This window comes from Gobio gobio, assembly GCF_949357685.1.
Source record: "Gobio gobio genome assembly, chromosome: 9".
In the NCBI taxonomy this organism is placed as follows: Eukaryota; Metazoa; Chordata; class Actinopteri; order Cypriniformes; family Gobionidae; genus Gobio; species Gobio gobio.
This window is the reverse complement of record NC_137115.1, coordinates 49,326,786-49,346,911: the sequence shown is the minus strand read 5'-3', so window position 1 is coordinate 49,346,911 and position 20,126 is coordinate 49,326,786. Positions and strand designations below refer to the sequence as shown.

General features: G+C 37.7%; 1 protein-coding gene across 1 annotated transcript in view; it reads right to left on the bottom strand.

Moving 5' to 3' along the window:
* Positions 1–407: 407 nt before the first annotated feature.
* Positions 408–20,126, bottom strand: part of cd82b (CD82 molecule b) — a 39,716-nt gene continuing 19,997 nt past the window's right edge. Inside the window, exons 4-9 of the mRNA XM_079825027.1 lie at positions 11,540–11,664; positions 9,648–9,722; positions 5,230–5,328; positions 4,811–4,996; positions 3,960–4,043; positions 408–2,425 (exon numbers count right to left, since the gene is read on the bottom strand). Of these exons, the coding sequence (XP_079681153.1) occupies positions 2,348–2,425; positions 3,960–4,043; positions 4,811–4,996; positions 5,230–5,328; positions 9,648–9,722; positions 11,540–11,664 (647 nt within the window). The 3' untranslated portion in view covers positions 408–2,347. The remainder of the gene's footprint in view (positions 2,426–3,959; positions 4,044–4,810; positions 4,997–5,229; positions 5,329–9,647; positions 9,723–11,539; positions 11,665–20,126) is intronic.

Here is a 20,126-nt window from a genome sequence, read left to right as displayed (position 1 = left end):
ATCTAAAACTTTTGAACGAGAGTGTATGTTTCTACAAAAATATCAATATTTTCAACATTGATAATAAGAAATGTTTCTTCAGCAGTACATCAGCATTAGAATGATTTCTGAAGGATCATGTGACTCTGAAGACTGGAGTAATGATGCTGAAAATTCAGCTTTACCATCAATGTAATATATTATATATTTTAAAATATATTAAAATAGAAAACTTTAATTTTAAGGTGTAATAATATTTCACAATGTTTGCTGTTTTTACTGTCATTTTGAAGAAACAAATTCAACCTTGGTGAGCAAAAGAGACAACTTTCAAAAACAAAACAAAAACGGACCGACCATTGCCGTACAACTCCAGTGTCACATTCAAACTGAAATAAGACAATAAAAAAAGACAATGGAAAGCATATTGTGTCAAAGATTTCTTTTAATCCAACTGAAACTATTGCATAGACATGTTTTGTACTACTGAAGCAGCCGGTAAAACTACATAAACATGGCTTGCCCTTTAAACATAACATTTTGTATAAGTAGAAAAAGCCCTTCACTTTACCTCGGAAATACACAATTATCCCAACATTATGAGAGCTTGTTTCTGCCACCGAATACAACAATACAAAAAAACCCCCAGGTAATTCTGACTATTTTTCTCACAATTCTGAGAACTAAAGTGGCAATTGAAAGAAAAAAAATCTGAATTGTGAGATATAAACTGCAATTGTGAGTTCTGAGAAAAAAGTCAGCTCACAATTCTGACATTTTCTCACAATTGCAAGTGTAGGCTATATCTTACAGTTCTGACATTATAACTCGCGATTCTGAGAGTCACTCGTTACTCGACTTTATATATCGCAATTGAGACGGAAATAAAATCAGAATTGCAACTGCGAGTAAAAATATGTATCTCGCAATTCCGAATTCATACCTCAATTCGGGGGGGGGGGGGTCAGAATTGTGCGATATAAAAGTCGCAATTATCTTTTTTATTTTCCATTTGTGGCGGAAACAAGCTTCCGTACAACGTTGGTATGTTTTCAGATAATAAAAAATGCTCTTAAATAACTAGAGTTCTAGAGGAGACGGCATCTTGACAAGATACAAAAAAAGACTTTTGACAAAAAGTATTAATAGATCTTTAAATGTTGAAAATCATAAAGATAAATGACTAATTTCTCTCTCTTCTAGGTCCATCACATTACAATACAACCGGCATTTTATTGTAAAGGACTGATCTATGAAACAAGAAGATTTCTTTGTCAAAAAACCAACAAAGTGTTTTGAAATGGCCTTACAGACAGCGGCCGGGTCATTCCTTTCTCTTATCTTCTCAGAGGAAGCTTCGGATGTTTCTGTTCTGAACTAACACTGACAGCACTAAAACAGCCCAAACTATTCCTCAGAAACGCCTTTGATTTAAGCAAGCCGGGTTTTGATAGAAACAAAAATCAGGTTTACTCATTTCAAAAAGCGGACCAGTTTACATCAGCTTCACACGAATACTCCACAGATACTAAAATACTTAAAACGACGAAACGCAAAGATATTAAAAAGCCTCACACACTTTTTGGTTCAGCTGAAATGGGTCAGTGGATTTCGCTCTGGTGCTGCAGGCTGTATCCAATGCCTGTTATTGACATACTTGCACAGCTGTTTTACCCACACCAGCGCAGCATGAGGAACTGTGGGATACGTGCACAACCTAAATCCACATACACACCCTGATCTACAGAGCGATGTAGACCGACTCACATGTAAACCACAAGAAACGCTCCACTACGCCGTTCCAGCCTTCAGGCCTGTCATCTGCCCTAACGTTCCTCAACCGCAGCCATCTTTACCCTCACCGCTCCTGCCTCCACCCTGAGTGACCCAACCCGGCTAATAACACGCACAGAACACCATCATTAAGTGCAGCGATAACTAGGATGTAGTTATTCACTCCGAACGAACCTCACTGAAGTATGCCATTCGTATTGATATATACATAACTGAACGTACACAATTCTCATACAATTTTTTTTTATAAAAGGTAAAATAATCCCATATCAAACTCTCTATTCCCTAAAGTGCTCTCAGATTCAACTAACGATGAAAACCATAAACGCCACAGTGTAGCTAAGAGTGAGATTAAGCTATTTAGACCCTAACAAGAACAAAAAGACACAACAGAAAAAGATACAACAAAAATAAAAAACGTTGATCCTATACAGGGTGATTTTTCAATGTTTAAAGGGGATAATAAAATGTATGTGTGTGTGACCAGACCAGATGACGTCTGGCCTGCTTTGTTCCAGTTGTTCTGCTGGTGTGCGGAGGCTGTAACACGGACTCACTGGAGGGGGGTTTGCTCTCAGTATTTAGGTACTTTGGTGTAATCCTCCTGCTGGACGCTCTTGCACAGGCACATGGACAGGATCATCCCTAAAAGCTGGAGTAAGCAGAATAGACAGAGATCACAATCTGGTCCCCCACCTCTCTCATACACACAAAGCACACACACAGAAACACACGTTTACAAGCTAAACGAGGACTTAGGCTACATTCACACTTCGAGGCTTAGTGCTCAATCCCAATTTATTGCTCAGATCAGACATTTTTTTGTATAGTTCACATTGTTGTTTTAAATGTGGCCAATAGCAGATTTCAATGTGAACAGATCATGTCTCCTGGACTGACTCACATATTTTTAGTGTATAATGTGCCAAAACAAACAAAAAGGGACCAAGTTGCACAGTATTTGTGGAAAAATAACAGAAATGAAGGTTAAAGCTGCACTATGTAACATTTTTGCAGTAAAATATCCAAAAACCACTAGGCCAGTGTTATATATTTTGTTCAGTTGAGTACTTACAATATCCCAAATGTTTCCAACTATTTGTAAATCGTGAGAAAATTGCCATTTTAACCAAGGAACCGGGACTTGTGAGGGAGTCGCCTGTCGATGGCATCATATCTGCGTTCCCTCGGTTTCCGGTTTTATTTTGCAGAAACGCTTTACTCTCACTGCAGTGTGAACAAGTGTCATAGCAGCCGCAGAGTGAACGCACAGAGTAATGTCATAATATCATTATAAACACACTCAGATGCATCTAATATGATAAACAGAGCTGCGTTACCTCATACTCATGACCGGAAAAGCGGAAGTGGCGCCGGCGACTGTGACATAATAAAAGTCGCTGCTCGCGAGGCGTGTGTTGCGTTCATCTTATAGACCCTTTTCACAGACTGTGATGATGCATTTTAACGGTCATCAATATCGTAAATCCTGCAACGTTTTTTGTATTTTTTTTTAAATATATGTACACTTATAACACTAATACTTTGTATTTTATTACTTTTGCATCAAATTACAATAAAAAAAGTTACCGCTGCTGTGAGGGTGTTTAGTAATAGCATCTATGGGAGTGATGGTAAAAATTAACATATTTCTCTCTTTTTACTGCCGTTATCAATCTCACACTATTTTTTCCCTCTTTTTGAAAGTTGTGAAATCTCACTACTGTGGCGTTTTTCTTTTGCTATGTGAGCAAATGGGCACACAAAATTTTTATTGTATTCTCTCATTCACAGCTATAATATTTAACCCAACGATGACGACTTCCGCTCTGAGAAACCCGGAAAAGTGAAAAGGGTCTATTAACAATCACTCAATTCCACAACATACGGGCCTGCTCTGCTTCATACTACAATAACGTTAATAATCGCATTCATGAACATGATTTCTGCCCAAGTCCTATCATGATTCTTTTGCTGTGAGGTGAAGACCACATTGCCCAAGATTCTGCGCTCAAACTTGGCGTCATCAAACTACGCCTTTGTTTTGAATAGGCGACATCTAGCGGACGGAAAAGTTACATAGTGCACCTTTAATGAAAGCCATACCGGACACGCGCACACGCACCTACAAAAGAAATATTAATGAATTGGGAATGCATTTCACAAGATACGCTTTCTACATTTACCTCAATCACTGCTATTCCAACACAGACTCCCAGAACAACTCCATAGTTCCTCAGGAGCCAGTCCTCCACACTAGATATACAGCCCTGCAAACAGGGAATGAAGAGAAATGAAACAAGCAGAACAACTGGGGAGGAAAAGTGAAACAAGATACGCATGGTTTGGAAATGATCCTAAACAGACAGAGCTCTGCAGAGATAACATCAGAAGAGACAAACTGAACATGCCAAACTCAAGCTAGGCCAAACTCTAGAACAGTCAGTGGTCTAGTTTACAGGAAACTACATTTTGATTTACAGCAAACGCTTTGTTCGCTTACTTGAACAACTGGACTGTGTATATGCTCCTGACACACGTAATAGCATAATGGAAAAACATTCAGAATTGTCCTTTAAATGCAAGTAGCCTGTTCTATGCAAATATGCAAATACAGGTCTGAAAACTGCCCCGGCCTTTGAGACCTAATGAGCAGAAGCACAACCTGTATCAGAGTCATAAATCAATCACTATTAATAAAAGTGCCAGATGTTTGAATGGGGACTCAATGGTTAGCAGGCTGAGAAAAGCGGATATCCAGTTCACAAAGGAAATCCATATGTTGCAAAGAAGCAAAATGAAGGAGGGAGAGAATGAGGCACAGATGGAGAGGGATTTCTCACTAGCAGTATGAAACACAAACGCCAGGTTTGAGAGAGAATTATTGCACTAGCAATGAGAAGCTGTGTGTGTATAATGGCGAGCGCTACAAGGGTTGAAGCTTTAGCTATTGGGTCCAAGAATCAGGAAGGTTTATGCAGGAAATTGCATCTGGAAGCGTCAATGTGTGCATTAAAGCTGTACTGCACGTCTGTACCATAGTGAAGACAGGCCATTCAGGGTACAAAGACTGACACAGGCCTGATTCTTTAACATCCGTGCCACTGATGGACACATTTCTGCAGGAACATGGATACAGAATCTGAGAGTTGTTCTTTTGACTTGACTTTATCAACATGTTCTCCGTCCAGTTCGATGGTCCAGTCCAACCACAGCACTTCATCTGTGAGAGAAAGGAAAAAAAGCAGGAAAGAAATTTTACACTACAGCAAAAAATTTGTATTAAACTCAATAAAAATAACTTTAAACAGCTGCTTGTTAAATAAGAAATAAAAAGCCATGATAAAAATACTATTGGCAATCTTTTCTCATCTGGAAAATATTATTGTTTCACTGTGAGGGAAGGATGGAAAATGGCAGTGAAGGAGGAAATGGCAGACAATAGCTCACGCTCACCGTACTCTGGAGGTAATCCCAGGCAAGCTCAGATGTCTTGTTATGACCGGTGTAGTTCACCAGAATTGTGTTCACAATAGTGGAAATCTCGTTTCTCAGCTGAAAAGAAGCACATGGACAAATGTTAAGGTGGATCTGCAATTTGAACTTTCTTGTGAACTGAACGACACACTGTATTCTTTTTAAAGTGCATTTTTCTGGAAATTGATTTTGAACAATAACTTCTAAAGACACACTTTTTGTGAGCTCCGATGTTGTTAAATCAATGGTACATGCAGAATTTTTATTATAATTGTTTTTAACAGAGCGGAATTCATTCATGGTGAAAACTACATTACCCATGATGCTATACAGAAAATTACACCAATCAGAGGGTCTAAAAAAGCAACACACCAAAATAGCTCTTTAGCTCCACCCACTCATGAAGCACTGTGAATGACGCTCTCAAAATGTTTGCATATATAATCAACCTTTGTAAATGTTTTATATTTTACAGTTTGCAATGCCTGATGGGATTGCAGTTATTTCATTCACTAACACTGTTAAGTACACAGGCTTTGTCTTTTTGTCCAATTTTTTGAATCTTTTTTGCTTCAAACCAAAGTTTGCAATGTTGTGATTCACCTCGAAGCTGATTGGCTTAGGTTATGGCTTCATAACTCTTTAAAAATTACTTTTTTTTTATTTTTTTTAAATACTAAAAATACTTTAACCAGCGCCACTGAAAAAGGACTACTGCTGGAAACACAAGTATATTCATATACTCTACATTTAAATGTTTAATATTTTTGCATAATTTTTTGCATTTATGTTAAATTAATTGAAGCCAAAAAATGTATAGCTATGATTTTTTTTACTTTTTCTAATCTAATTTAAGATTTTGTAATATTTTATGTCTCTTATGCTCACCAAGGCTGAATTTATTTGGTGAAAAAGTAACAACAATTTCAATAATAATATATTAATACATAAACTATTATGATATATTTAAAAATGTAATTTATTCATACTGCAAAGCTGAATTTTCAGCTCCAGTCTTCAGTGTCACATGATCCTTCAGAAATCATTCTAATATGCAGATTCGCTGCTCAAGAAACATTTCTTATTATTATCATTGTTGAAAACAGTAGTGCTACTTAATAGTTTTGAGGAAACCAGGATTTTTCAAGACATTAGAAATGTTTGTACTGTTCCTTTTGATTAATTTTATGCATCTTTGCTGAATAAAAGTACTCACTGCCCCAAACTTTTTAAACATAGTATTTTTGGAGAGTTGAAAAATTGGCATAAACCAGTTTAAAAAACACCCTTTACAATTTCAACATATACATTTTACGTTGAAAACCTTTCAACAGTAAATCACTGTTAAAGTGAACTTTATCTTGAGAAGACTTGTTTGAAGTTGGTGTGCGTGTGTAGGAGGTGTGGTGGTGCAGCTATGAAGGGGCTACAACAATGATAAACTAAAACGGCAAAACACTGCTTATGCAGATAGGGCGTAAGAGACGGCGGTGAACCTCGCCCTGTTCTGGGAAAGCAGTCACCATGCCCTGTGGTCAAGTATAAAGAGAAAAGAGAGCATGCCCAATCACAGACTCCAACAGACTCCACCTGCTCTACAGGAAGACTAAACACTCTATAACTAAAAGTCAAATATCTATGCACTGAATGTCTGATAATATGGACATAAAGAAATAAGTAGAGCATTAAGCATGAGCTTATGGCTGTGGTTAGGCCTGGTGCTACTTAACGAAAACTGATTTAAGAAAGGCTGACTAAACACAAGTTGCATTAGAGGATGTATATATCCTTCCTAATACTATAGAAAGGCTGTTAAGACCACAATGCCTTTTTTAATCATCTCAGCCATTTGGTGTGAAATGTTTGTGTGTTTCCTGTTCCTGAAGAGGGCACTGTTGTCGAAAAGTTTCACATATATGAGTGGAATCACCCACATCAAACACGCTTCTTGTTTTTGTTACTCACGGAAACACACACACACCATCTTGTCTGAAAGGTGAATGTTGTGCAGTGGAAAGTGAATTAGTTCCACTTTCTGCATTGAAATGAATTAGGAAGTGAAATATAGCAGTGAACGCTCATGCCTTTAATAACAGCTACTTAATTTAAAATCATAGTTTCTACACCACCTGCTCACTTGACACATTTCCTGTTACCACCTAACACGACGGGCTACAATCAAAAGGTTAAGAAATTACAGAATAGTCACAGTTCACTAGAGACTGTGTTGCAAGCTTGTGACGCCGTTGCACAAAACGCGATTTTTAACAGAGCAATGACATGCAAACATCAGAAACTCCATCAAAACACATCTATTCATACTGCTAGGTCAAGAGAAATGTAAGAAATATTTGTATTTATATTAACACTGTTCCAGGTGAACTAAATCAGAAGTTTTCAGAATAGTGTTGGAGAAGCTACTTTTAAACGCTAATCATAATTTAAACTACAGTTAAGTGTTGGCTAAACCACAAGCTATTAACAAAGTGTAGCTAACTACACTAAAGATATATAAGGTGGTAAAATCCTTTTAAGCATGTCACATAAAATTACTAAAATTAAAATGAAAACTGAAAAATTGAAATATTAATAAAAACACTATATTACTATTATTTATTCTATTATTTATTATACCATTATTATTTATATTATTACTATATATAAATAATCCTAAAAAAGTTTTGGGGAAAGTTACTTTTAAAAGTAATGCGTTACAATATTGCAGTAGTCCCTAAAAAGTAACTAATTGAGTTACTTAGTTACTTTTTATGGAAAGTAATGTGTTACTTTTGCGTTAGGTTTTTTACCTGGGTTCAACACTTTTACAAAAAAATTAAACAAATGTGATGTATATGTGCAAGTCATTTTTGGTTATGGTTGAATTGGATCTTAATAAAGTGAGATTAAATACACAAAGTATATATGTGCTATTTAACATTTAATTATCGTAGGTTTGTGTAATTTTCTGAGTTTGCATTTCACCGTTTTTATTCTTTTGGAGAAATAATGGCTGAATCCGAAATCTCCCCTAGACCCTCAATCACTATTCCCTACGTTAGTCCACTAATATAGTTCACTTGAAGGAGTGAATGAAAACAAGTGAGCGAATTCGGACAGCCGCTGTGTGTACATAGGCTGTACACTCGTTATTGCGGTGCAATGTGGGATTGAATGAGTGCACTCAATAACGTCCACTATGGTTCGGACACCACTATAAATGGCTGTCCCCTCAAATAATGCCATATTTGAGGGTATAGTGGTATCTTTGTTAATTGGTTGTGCCTGCTGCAAAGTTACTTTCTGGCTCTTTGAAAAAACGTTCGACCACTTTTAATCGGTGATCTACCCGTAATAATTCATAATTTCATTATAGCATTTGTTCCAGCAGGCACAATTATATTAAGAAATATAAAAAGCTATAATAATTTGTTACATTTATATAGCGCTTTTCTATCCACTCAAAGCGCTTTACATATAGAAGGGGGGAATCTCCCCTATAGGCTACCATAGCCTACAATAGCCTATCAGTAACGTTACCACATAATTATGACAATCATCAAAGCATGAGATATATATAATATAATATAAATAATATAATATAATATAAATAATATAATATATTATTTATATTATATTATATTTATTATATTTTATTATATTTATTATATTATTTATATTATATTTATTATATTATATTATTTATATTTTATTATATTTATTATATTATATTTATTATATTATTTATAATATAAATAATATAATATAAATTATATAATATAAATATAATATAAATTATATAATATAATATAAATTATATAATATAATAATAATAGCAGGCAGAGGAAATTAAAAATTCTGTATTTTTATTTATTATGAGTTGTACTTCATTGTTTATTATTTCATTATCTATTAAATTAATTTACAACACTTTGTTAAAACTGTAGTTTTAAAATAGTAATGTTCAAAGCATTATTTCCCTTGATTTTAATTCCTGAGTAACTGCATATATCATGTTGTCATTTAAATAATATATATATATATGAATGTATATGGAGCGTGATAAAAAGGTGACCTTGAAATTGTGGCGTTAAAGGCGACGCGAGCCGGGGGAAATTTTTGGGTGCACCTAAATTTTGTGCTGGTGCACCTAAATAAAAAAATTAAGCGCACTAGTGCAACCGAGGCAAAAGTTAGTCTGGAGCCCTGAATAACCATCATGTTCACACACAACGCCTCTGCACTCTCTCAACATGAGGACAGGACAGGGGTCAGTCAATAAATAGGAAAATAAAGTAACTTGCTTTACTCGAAAAAGTAATCTGATTACACAACTTGCATCACCCAACACTGAAAATTACAAAACCATAGTGTACACTTTCAGAGATATGGTAACCTACCAGGTCTCGCTGGAAGTAGATGAGGACAGCGGCTGTCACCTGGGCAATGAGGATGAGGAGGAGACAGGTGAAGTACTGCAAACAGAAACGTCAATTTACAATTACTGGACATTCAAACAAAAGCAAGAACCTTTTAAACTACTTCAAACTTTCTAGCTAGTTTTTCTCAATCCAAAAGGTCTTGACAAACCTTTTATTCTAGCTGATATCTTAGTCATTAGAGGTCAGACAAACACATTCATTTGTTTATTGGACATATTAACAAAACTTACAACAATGCATGATTACATAAAGCACATGACCGCTAGCTAATGTCATTTTCTAAATGGGTCAAACTGTTTAATAAAGACCTTTGCTGACCACTAAGCTTATCCACTGTCCAGTGATCTTGTGGATACTAATATGGCCCCCAGTTCTTCCACGGACATCCCCTAAATCTGACTGGCTTATCCCCGTCACTCCAGCTCAGTAAATCCAGCAGCATTAACCTCACAGAGCCATTTCAAACTAACTCTTTATCATGCTAATGGGGAAGGGCTTTATGGACCTCCCTCAGCAGACGGTCTGGGCACACATAAGTCTGGCCTTGTTGTGACTGAATACGACAGCGTAGCAGCAACTCTACACATGGCAGCTTCTGTGAACGGACCAGTGCTCAATGAAGCTGGGCCGCAAAACCTAAAGCTATTAACAGACACTTACAATTTTATTTTATTACTAATGTATATAATAATATAATAATTCTCACGTAATGCTTTTTGCTGCAACTAAATATGGTTAGAAGCCAAATATAATTTATGTGAATAGCACAGAGAACAGAATGAGCTGGCTATTAATTAATTAAATTAAAAAGAATGAAATGAATGAAAATAAGAGAAAATAACAATCTAAATAAGAAAATAAAATAAGAAAATAAAAATGTAAATAATAAAATAAATAAATAAAAAAGATAAAATAAAAGAAAAATGTAAATAATAAAATAAATAAAAAGAAAAATGTAAATAATAAAATAAAGGTAAAATAAAAATCTAAATACTAAAATAAATAAGATAAAATAAAAATATAAATAATAAAATATAAATAAAAATTTAAATATTTTATTATTTACATTTTTATTTTTATTTATTTTATTATTTAGATTTTTATTTTATTTTATCTTGTTTTATTTATATTTTATTATTTAAATTTTTATTTTATCTTATTTATTTTAGTATTTAGATTTTTATTTTATCTTTATTTTATTATTTACATTTTTCTTAAAGATAAAATCAAAATCTAAATACTAAAATAAATAAGATAAAATAAAAATCTAAATAATAAAATTAAATAAAATTAAATTAAATTAAAATTAAAAGAAAAGAAAATTAAAATTAAAATTACAGAGACCAAAACTGGCTGGCTTTGATGTAGTCAGCATCTATTTATATATAAATAAATATGCAAAATAATTTTATAAAAGAAAAAAATGAAAGAAAAAGATAAAATAAAAATCTAAATAATAAAATAAAAATCTAAATAATAAAATAAACAAAAAGAAAATAACAATTTAAATAATAAAATAAATAAAATTATAAAAGAAAAATTACAGAAACCAGTTACCAAAACTGGCTGGCTTTGATGTATTCAGCAGGTCAGCAGCTATTTATGTAGTCAGCAGTTATTTATATATAAATAAATATGCAAAATAAAATAATTTAAATAATTAAATGAATTTAAATAAAAATGAACTTAAAAATAATAAAATAAATTAAAATTATAATAAAAAAAATAACAGAGACCAAAACTGGCTGGCTTTGATGTAGTCAGCAGCTATTTATATATAAATAAATATGCAAAATAAAATGATAAAAAATAAATAATAAAAGACTCTATAACTCTCTATAATTACTCACCACTCCAAGTAGGCAGCGGACCTCATAAATGGCACCGATGCAGCCCAGGAAACCCATGAGCATGGACAGAGATCCAATCCCAATCAAGATGTAGGCGGCAACTTTCAGCGTTGTGGAGGACTCGTCTGCATGGACGACAAAAACACAGAAGACACCAGTCACACTCTCTGACAAGGTCAACTTTAAAAAACTATTTTCATGATGGAAAAGGTACAAAAAAGTAACTTGGATGATAAGAATGAATTAAGATCACTTCTCTTAAGTGATTATTATTATTTGATATTACACCCTAAATGTGTAAATCAGTCATGCAGCAGATGTGAGTTTTGCTACTCAGACCCACAGGAGCAAAGAGGCTGAAAATGAAACCGAGTTTGGCTTTGGTGGTGAAGGAATGGCAGATTTTAGACAGTAGCAGTGACGCTTTCTACACATCAATCTTGCTTTAGGCTCTGCAACTCAAAGCTGAAGTTCAAATGCATGCAGAGGAAGAAGTCTCTTTGACACAAACATACTGTCGGAAAAAAATCTGTTGGCTGCAGTAAGCAAAATGTCATTGCACTTCACCGTACCCACTTTTTTAAACAATGGATGCAGGTCTTATTGTGACCTAGAAGTATGCAAAATGAATTTTGATTGTCTAATAACAATGTTCAGAAAGGGTTCAGAATTTAATGAGCAAGAAAAAATTAATGGCTGAACCAACTTACGATCACCACTATCGGTGTGGCCAACACAGCAAAGCTTTCTATGCTTCTATATTGGCTCCGCATATAAAATATGGCCTGAAAATTTGCCATCATGTATTTTCTCTCAATCTCTTATTAAAGCTTTGGTGCTCATGTGAGCGGCAGGATGTTCGTACTATCCTTAGCTACATACAAATCAGTAGCTTTAAAAGACATGAAACCTGCCGTCAAGAAAGTGGAAAGTACTGTTTCTCTACAGACAGGGAGTACACGTCCCTCCTGCAATTCAAAGCAGAAACGAGTTCAGCTGCTCGTAGTTGTTCAGGAGGATTCTTTAAAAGGTAAACAAGCTTGGCTTGTGGCTCTGAGGAACCGTCAAAACTTCTATAACCACATAAACCTGCTAGCATTTCACCACAAAGCATGCGAGTAGAAAGTAGAGCTGTCAATTGAACATGTTGATCAATGTGCAAAAATACCACTTTTTGTTGATTTAGTACAAACGAAATACAAGTGTTATGGTATTTTTAATGCTTTAGTATAGTCAAAAAAAAAAATGACGATGAGATTTAGGAAACATGCTATGCTCATTAGGGGTGTAACGGTACACGTATTAGTACCAGTTTCGGTACAGGGCTTTCGGTTCGGTGCACACGTGTACCGAACAGTACGAATGCAATCTTTAACAGTTAACAGTCGGCTTGTTTTACACGCGGAACATGCTTCAATCCGAGCTTCCACAACATATTAAGTATTCTGTCCATTTTATCACAAAATTAAAACGATACATGCCATTTTGACGCTCTTTAATTTGATGTGACAGATCACTGTATATGTGCGTCAGTTCGGTGTCAAACAATAAACATGAATCAACAGGTATGTTGAGAATACATTAGATTAGATTAGATTCAACTTTATTGTCATTACACAAGTACAAGTACAAGGCAACGAAATGCAGTTTAGGTCTAACCAGAAGTGCAATAGCAGCAAGTGCAGGATATATACAATGGTTGCGTAAGTGCAGGACATAAAATGTTCTGAATATATATAAATATGTATAAGTAGAGAGATGGTTATTACTATAAGTAGAACTGAATTTACAGATGAATATATACAGTGAATAAATATACAGATGGCTATTACTATAAACAGAATTTACAGGTGAATATGTACTATGAATAAATATACAGATGGCTATTACTATAAACAGAATTTACAGGTGACTATGTACTATGAATAAATATACAGACGGTTATTACTTGAACAGAATTTTACAGTTAGAGGTATACAGGAATATGTTAGGCTAATATGAGGAATATAGCAGTGGATTAAGTTAGTACAATAAATTATGGACAGAGCTATCCGAAAGAAAGTGTAAAAGTGCAGTGGAAAGTGGTTGCATATTCCAGTTAGAAGTACGGTGCAAAATGCAAATGTAAACATTGTTACTGTAAATACAGTCGGCAGTGCAGATGAGCATTATCCAGTTACGGTATGGTGGTGCAGAATGCATAAGTAAACAGTTGTTACTGTAATAAACAGTCAGTAGTGCAAATAACAAAGTGAAGGCAGATGTGAGGTAGGAGAGTTATCAGTTTATGAGGGAAGTGGATCAACGGGGGTTTGAGTTCAATAAAGAGACAGCTCTGGGGAAAAAACTGTTCTTTAGTCTGCTGGTCCTGGTCCGGAGGATCCTGAAACGCCTGCCGGAGGGCAGGAGAGAAAACAGTCTGTGGGCTGGGTGAGAGGAGTCCTTGAGGATGCTGCGAGCTCGATGCAGGCAGCGTTTCCTCTGGATGTGTTCGATGGCAGGCAGTGGAGTCCCTGTGATGCGCTGGGCAGTTTTCACCACCCGCTGCAGTGCCTTGCGTTCCGCAACAGAGCAGCTCCCATACCACACTGCCACACAGTTGGTCAGGATGCTTTCTATTGCGCAGCGGTAGAAGTTCACCAGGATGGCCGAGGAGAGCTGATTCTTCCTCAGTGTCCTCAGGAAGAAGAGGCGCTGGTGAGCCTTCTTGACCAGGCTGGAGGTGTTGGTCGTCCACGACATGTCCGCCGAGATGTGGATCCCCAGGAACTTGAAACTGGAGACACGCTCAACAGCCATTCCATTGATGTGGATGGTGTCGTGTGTGCCTCTTGACTCCTTCCTGAAGTCCACGATGAGCTCCTTCGTTTTGGTGGTGTTGAGGAGCAGGTTATTATCAGCGCACCATGTGGCCAGGTGCTGGATCTCTTCCCTGTAGGCAGTCTCATCGTTGTTGCTGATGAGACCAATCACCGTAGTGTCGTCCGCAAACTTGACGATGGAATTAGTTCCATACACAGGCTTGCAGTCGGAGGTGAAGAGGGAGTAGAGAAACGGACTTAGCACACAGCCCTGTGGTACACCAGTGTTGAGTGTGATGGATGTGGAGCAGGTGGATCCTGATCGAACATTCTGGGGTCTGTCAGTTAGGAAGTCCAAAATCCAGTTACACATTGAAGTGTTGATGCCCAGGTCTCCAAGTTTGGCAATTAACTTGGATGGGATGACAGTGTTGAATGCTGAGCTGAAGTCAACAAACAGCATGCGTGCATAAGTGTTTTTACTGTCCAGATGGGTGAGCACAGAGTGCAGTGCCATGGAAACGGCATCCTCTGTGCTCCTATTGCTGCGGTAGGCAAACTGGTGTGAGTCCAATGTGGATGGTATAGAGTCTTTTAGGTGTTCCAGGACCAGCCGCTCAAAGCACTTCATAATGATGGGTGTGAGTGCTACAGGGCGGTAGTCATTAGGGCACCTCGGGCTGGAGTGTTTCGGCACTGGCACAATGGAAGTGCGTTTAAAGCATGATGGTACAGCTGCTTGGGCGAGAGACAGGTTGAAAATGTCTGTAAAAACCCCAGCGAGCTGCTCCGCACATGCCCTGAGCACACGTCCAGGGATGTTGTCTGGTCCAGCAGCCTTGTGCGCGCTGATCCGGCTCAGTGCCTTGCAGACATCTGTGGTGGAGAGTGTGATTGGTGGGTGGTCAGCGGAGGGTTTGAGCTTGGTGGCAGTTTCTCTGTTGTCTCTTTCAAAACGAGCATAAAAGTAATTTAGCTCATTCAGGAAGTTGACATCAGTGGCTGCGGGGGTGGAGTGGGGGGGTTTGTAGTCACTGATGGCCTGGATGCCCTGCCACATGCGTCGAGGGTCAGAGTTGGAAAAGTGACCCTCTATCTTTAGCTTGTAGCAGTGCTTGGCCTTTTTGATGCCCCTCTTCAGGTTAGCTCTGGATGCGCTGTAGGCTTGTGCATCTCCTGATCTGAAGGCAGTATTGCGTGACTTCAGCAGGAGTCGTACTTCCCTGTTCATCCAAGGCTTCTGATTTGGGTATGTGGTGATCTGTTTCTGGGTTGTAACACTGTCGATGGTGGTATTGATATGATCCAATACTGAGGAGGTGTAGGAGTCAATGTCCGTGTGAGCGCCACTGGTGGCTTGAGAAGCAAACATACTCCAGTCTGTGTTTAGAAACCTTTCCTGGAGTGTGGAGTCTGCCCCCGCAGGCCACACCTTGATGGTTTTCATTGATGGCTTCACGCGGTTGATGAGGGGTGAATATTTGGGTCTGAGAAACAAAGAGAGGTGGTCTGACTGTCCCAGGTGGGGGAGGGGTGTCGCAACGTAAGCTCCGGCCATGTTTGTGTAGACATGGTCTAAGGTTTTGTTTCCTCTGGTGTGGCAGGAAACATGCTGGTGAAACTTGGGTAGCACTGACTTTAAGTTTGAGTGATTAAAGTCACCTGCAACAATAAACGCAGCTTCCGGGTGATCAGTCTGTTGTTTACTGATGGCTGCGTGAAGTTCTTTCATAGCAAGCTTGGCATCAGCATCGGGTGGAATATAAGCTGCTGTGATAATAGTGGAGGTGAACTCCCGCGGTAGATAAAACGGTCTACATTTAACCATGAGAAACTCCAGGTTAGCTGAACAATGACTCCCAACAATAGCAGAGTTTGTGCACCAAGCTTTGTTAATATAAATGCACAATCCACCCCCTCTGCTCTTCCCAGAGCCATCTAATGTTCTATCCGCCCGGAGTGTGTGGCGTCCCGCTAGCTCGATAGCGGTGTCCGGTATTCCGCTGTTTAACCAGGTTTCCGTGAATATTAGGACGTTACAGTTCAAAAGTTTCTTACTGTGTGTGATGCTGAGTCGAATCTCCTCCATTTTGTTCACTAGCGACCGTACATTGGCAAGGAAAATGCTGGGTAAAGAGAGCCGATGAGGAGTAAGCGTTAGCTTAGCACGCGTTCCTCCACGTCTCCCTCGCCTTTGTTTACGATCACGCCGCCGTCTGCGTGCACTTCCGCCCGGCCGGGTAGAGTGCAGAGTCACCGGTGTCTTAGCGATCTCAGGAAGGAGTTGTAGATTGTCCATAAAACTGTCGGAAATTCGCAAACCAATATCCAAAAGCTCAGCGCGGGTGTACGATGTAAAGGCACAACTGTTCTGTGCGAACAGACCCGAGAAGAACAGGAAAAATACCGCAAAATTGCAGAATCTGGAGAGACGCTGAGCCTCGCGATCTACTCGCGCCGCCATCTTGGTCGTCAACATTACAACTTGATATGATACTGAAACGTATCATATGTTGTGTAATCGCTCAGGGTTTCAAAAGCTTGTAAACAATGTCACGTAGCATCACATTTACCTCAGAAGTCATTCAGTGACCACAGCTGTTAGTTCACTAGAGAGATTAACTCTTACACTAAATATATGCACTATACAGTATTAGCCTATATGCTCATTATATTCTACTTAACCTGTTAATGATGTCTTGATTATTTAATGTATGTTTAAATGAATCTGTCATGAAAATGATGCATAACAACGAATTGGAGTAAAAACTTAATAAATAGCTACTGAAATTAGGCTATTTTGGTTTCTGTGGTTATATTATAGTAATGTGCAAGTAAGGGCTCCCTATATAGTTTAGTAATTAATTTACAGCATTAGCAGAGATACATTTTTTTTTATATTTAAGAAACTTTAAGTTATAATTTAATTAGTTTAAGGACAGAGACAATTTGTTCAGTAAACCACTTAAATAAATAAAAAATAAAAAAAATATTATTTAGTTTTCTCTCCTCGGCTGTACCGAACCAGTACCGAACCTTGACCTCAAAATCAAGTTATGTCCCAAACCAGTTGGTTGAAAGCACAGAATATTGCAGCCAGAAAACAGCCAGAAAACAAACTTTAGGTCCCTCCCGACCTAAAAAGCTTGATGTTGCGCGCCATCTATCTGGCAACCCGCGCAACTATGAGGTTGTGTTGCCCTTGTATGACCTTAAAAAGCAAAACCGTGACATCACATTTGTGACATAACTATTTTGTTTTATAAACTGGGAATAATAAATGGTCCGTAGATTACCTCTCAACTCAAGCAAGAATTCTGTGTCACATTTCTAAACACATGCATCCTGTCTAGCACATAACATCTGTGTGAGGGTAAATTTGAAGTTTCCACGACCTCAGTGTGTGCTTGCTCATAGTTTCTGTGATGTTATCAAGATATTATGGCAAACACCCCTGTACATCGGCGGAAATCCCAGCTGAGGTTTCCACTGGAAAAATTATCTTAAATGCAAATTTACTTGCTATGAAAGTAAAATACAACAAATAAAATAAAAAGGACCCCATCTGAGGGTTGTCCCCCCCTTAAAAAAATATATAATTAAAAACCACATTGTGTTTTGTAAATAATATAATGATATATACTTAAAATTATTGTGTAAGTAGTAAAACAATAAAGCAAACGGGGCAAAGAAATGCATTTTAAGTTTAGAAAGATTTCGAGTCCCCCCTCTCTTGCCTCAGTGATTTGGTCCACCACGCACCTCACCTACACACACAAGTCCGGTGGGAGAGAACAAAGTTCTTCAGTAGTAGTAACTTTAGGCTGTTAAGGCTATTTTATTCACTTTAAACATCGGATGAAGTGATTATTTTCTCTTTAAAAGGTGCACTATGTAAAACATTTCCAGTAAAATTTCCAAAAACCACAATGACAGTGTTATATACTTTGTTCAGTTGAGTACTTACAATATCCCAAATGTTTCCAACTATTTGTAAATCGTGAGAAAAGGCTATTTTAACCAAGGAACCGGGACATGTGAGGGAGTCGCCTGTCAATGGCGTCATATCTGCGTTCCCTCGGTTTATTTTGCAGAAACACTTTACTCTCACTGCAGTGTGAACAAGTGTCATAGCATCTGGCGAGAGAACGCACAGAGTAACGTCATAATTTTCAACACACTCAGATGTATCTAATATGAAAAACAGAGCCGTGTTACCTCATACTCATGACCGGAAAAGCGGAAATGCCACTATGTCATAATAACAGTCCCGCTGCTCGCGAGGCTTGTGTTGCGTTCATCTTATTAACAATCGCTCCTGCTTCTGCTTTATACTACAGTAACGTTAATAATCGCATCCATTAACATGATTTCTGCCCGAGTCCTATCCCTTTTCCACCGGCTGTGAGGTGAAGACCACGTCCCAAGATTCTGCGCTCAAACGTGCCATCATCAAACTACGCCTGTTTTCAAAAGGCGACCTCTAGTGGACGGAAGTTACATAGTGCAGCTTTAATACAAAAAAAATGATAACCGGTGTATTTTTCCGTAAGTCCGATACTTTAACGCTTGTTGTTTGGTAGCTTGTTGTAAGGTCACCCACTACATTTAACACGGCGATAAGCCTATGTGTGAACTGATATTAGGCTAATTTTTTAGATCTACCACTGTGTTGGGTTTTGCTCAAAACTATGTGGAAGCAAGATAATTTAAAGGTCCCATTCCGCATGATCCCATTGTTCAAACTTTAGTTAGTGTGTAATGTTGCTGTTAGAGCATAAATAATACCTGTAAAATTATAAAGCTCAAAGTTCAATGCCAAGCGAGATATTTTATTTAACAGAAGTTCCCTTTCAAAGCCTACAGCGAACGGCTGGCTTGGACTACATCCTGGTACTTCCTTCTTTAATTACGTCAGTAGAGCAGTAGAACAGACTAACCTCCGCCCACAAAGAAACGCGAAAAAGGGGGCGCGGTCTTGTTGCTGTCCCACGTGGAGAAGCGGACGTGTCGCGTGGAGAAAAGGAACTGTTGCGTTGAGTGTGTTTATCGCCATGTCGTCGAGACGCTGTTATTTTCATCCAGGAGTCAAATCACCTTTGTTTGGCTTTCCCAGGGACGCTGTAGAGATTATTGAACGCATACATCTCTCCGTTAAGAGGCGTGACCTTTCCAACGTGCGCTAAGCTGCTGTCGAATCATAACACAGGAACTGCTGGCACGTGCGCTAAGCTGCGGTCGAATTACAACACGGTAAGCGCTTGCACAATCAGAACTCGTTACGTATTTCTGAAGGAGGGACTTCATAGCACAAGGAAATCACCAGCCGTTTTTAGGACAGTGGAAACAGCGGTACACAGATAAGTACATTGTGTGAAAAATACTGTGTTTTTTTACACGCGAAACATGAACACATGTTATATTGCACACTGTAAACACAATCAAAGCTTCAAAAAAACACGAAGAACGGGACCTTTAATAATTATATTACCATGTGGTGAACCTATGATAACGAATATATAAACAACTTTTGCTTTGCGTTGTTGGCCAGATAAAATGATAGAGAAAAGAAAAACGGACGCAAGATAATTTTTCAAAGCACCAAAACGCCTTACAAGTACAATTTTGGCTTGCATTTGCATTTACGCACAGCATTGTTTTGAATGTTCGGTAAGTTCTTTTGCAAAGTATACGTCATAAAAGCGGTCCAATGAGGCTGTGAACTTATCCTTATGCCATTTGCTTTGATATCTTTAAGCAGGGACACACCAAGCTGACGTCAAAGA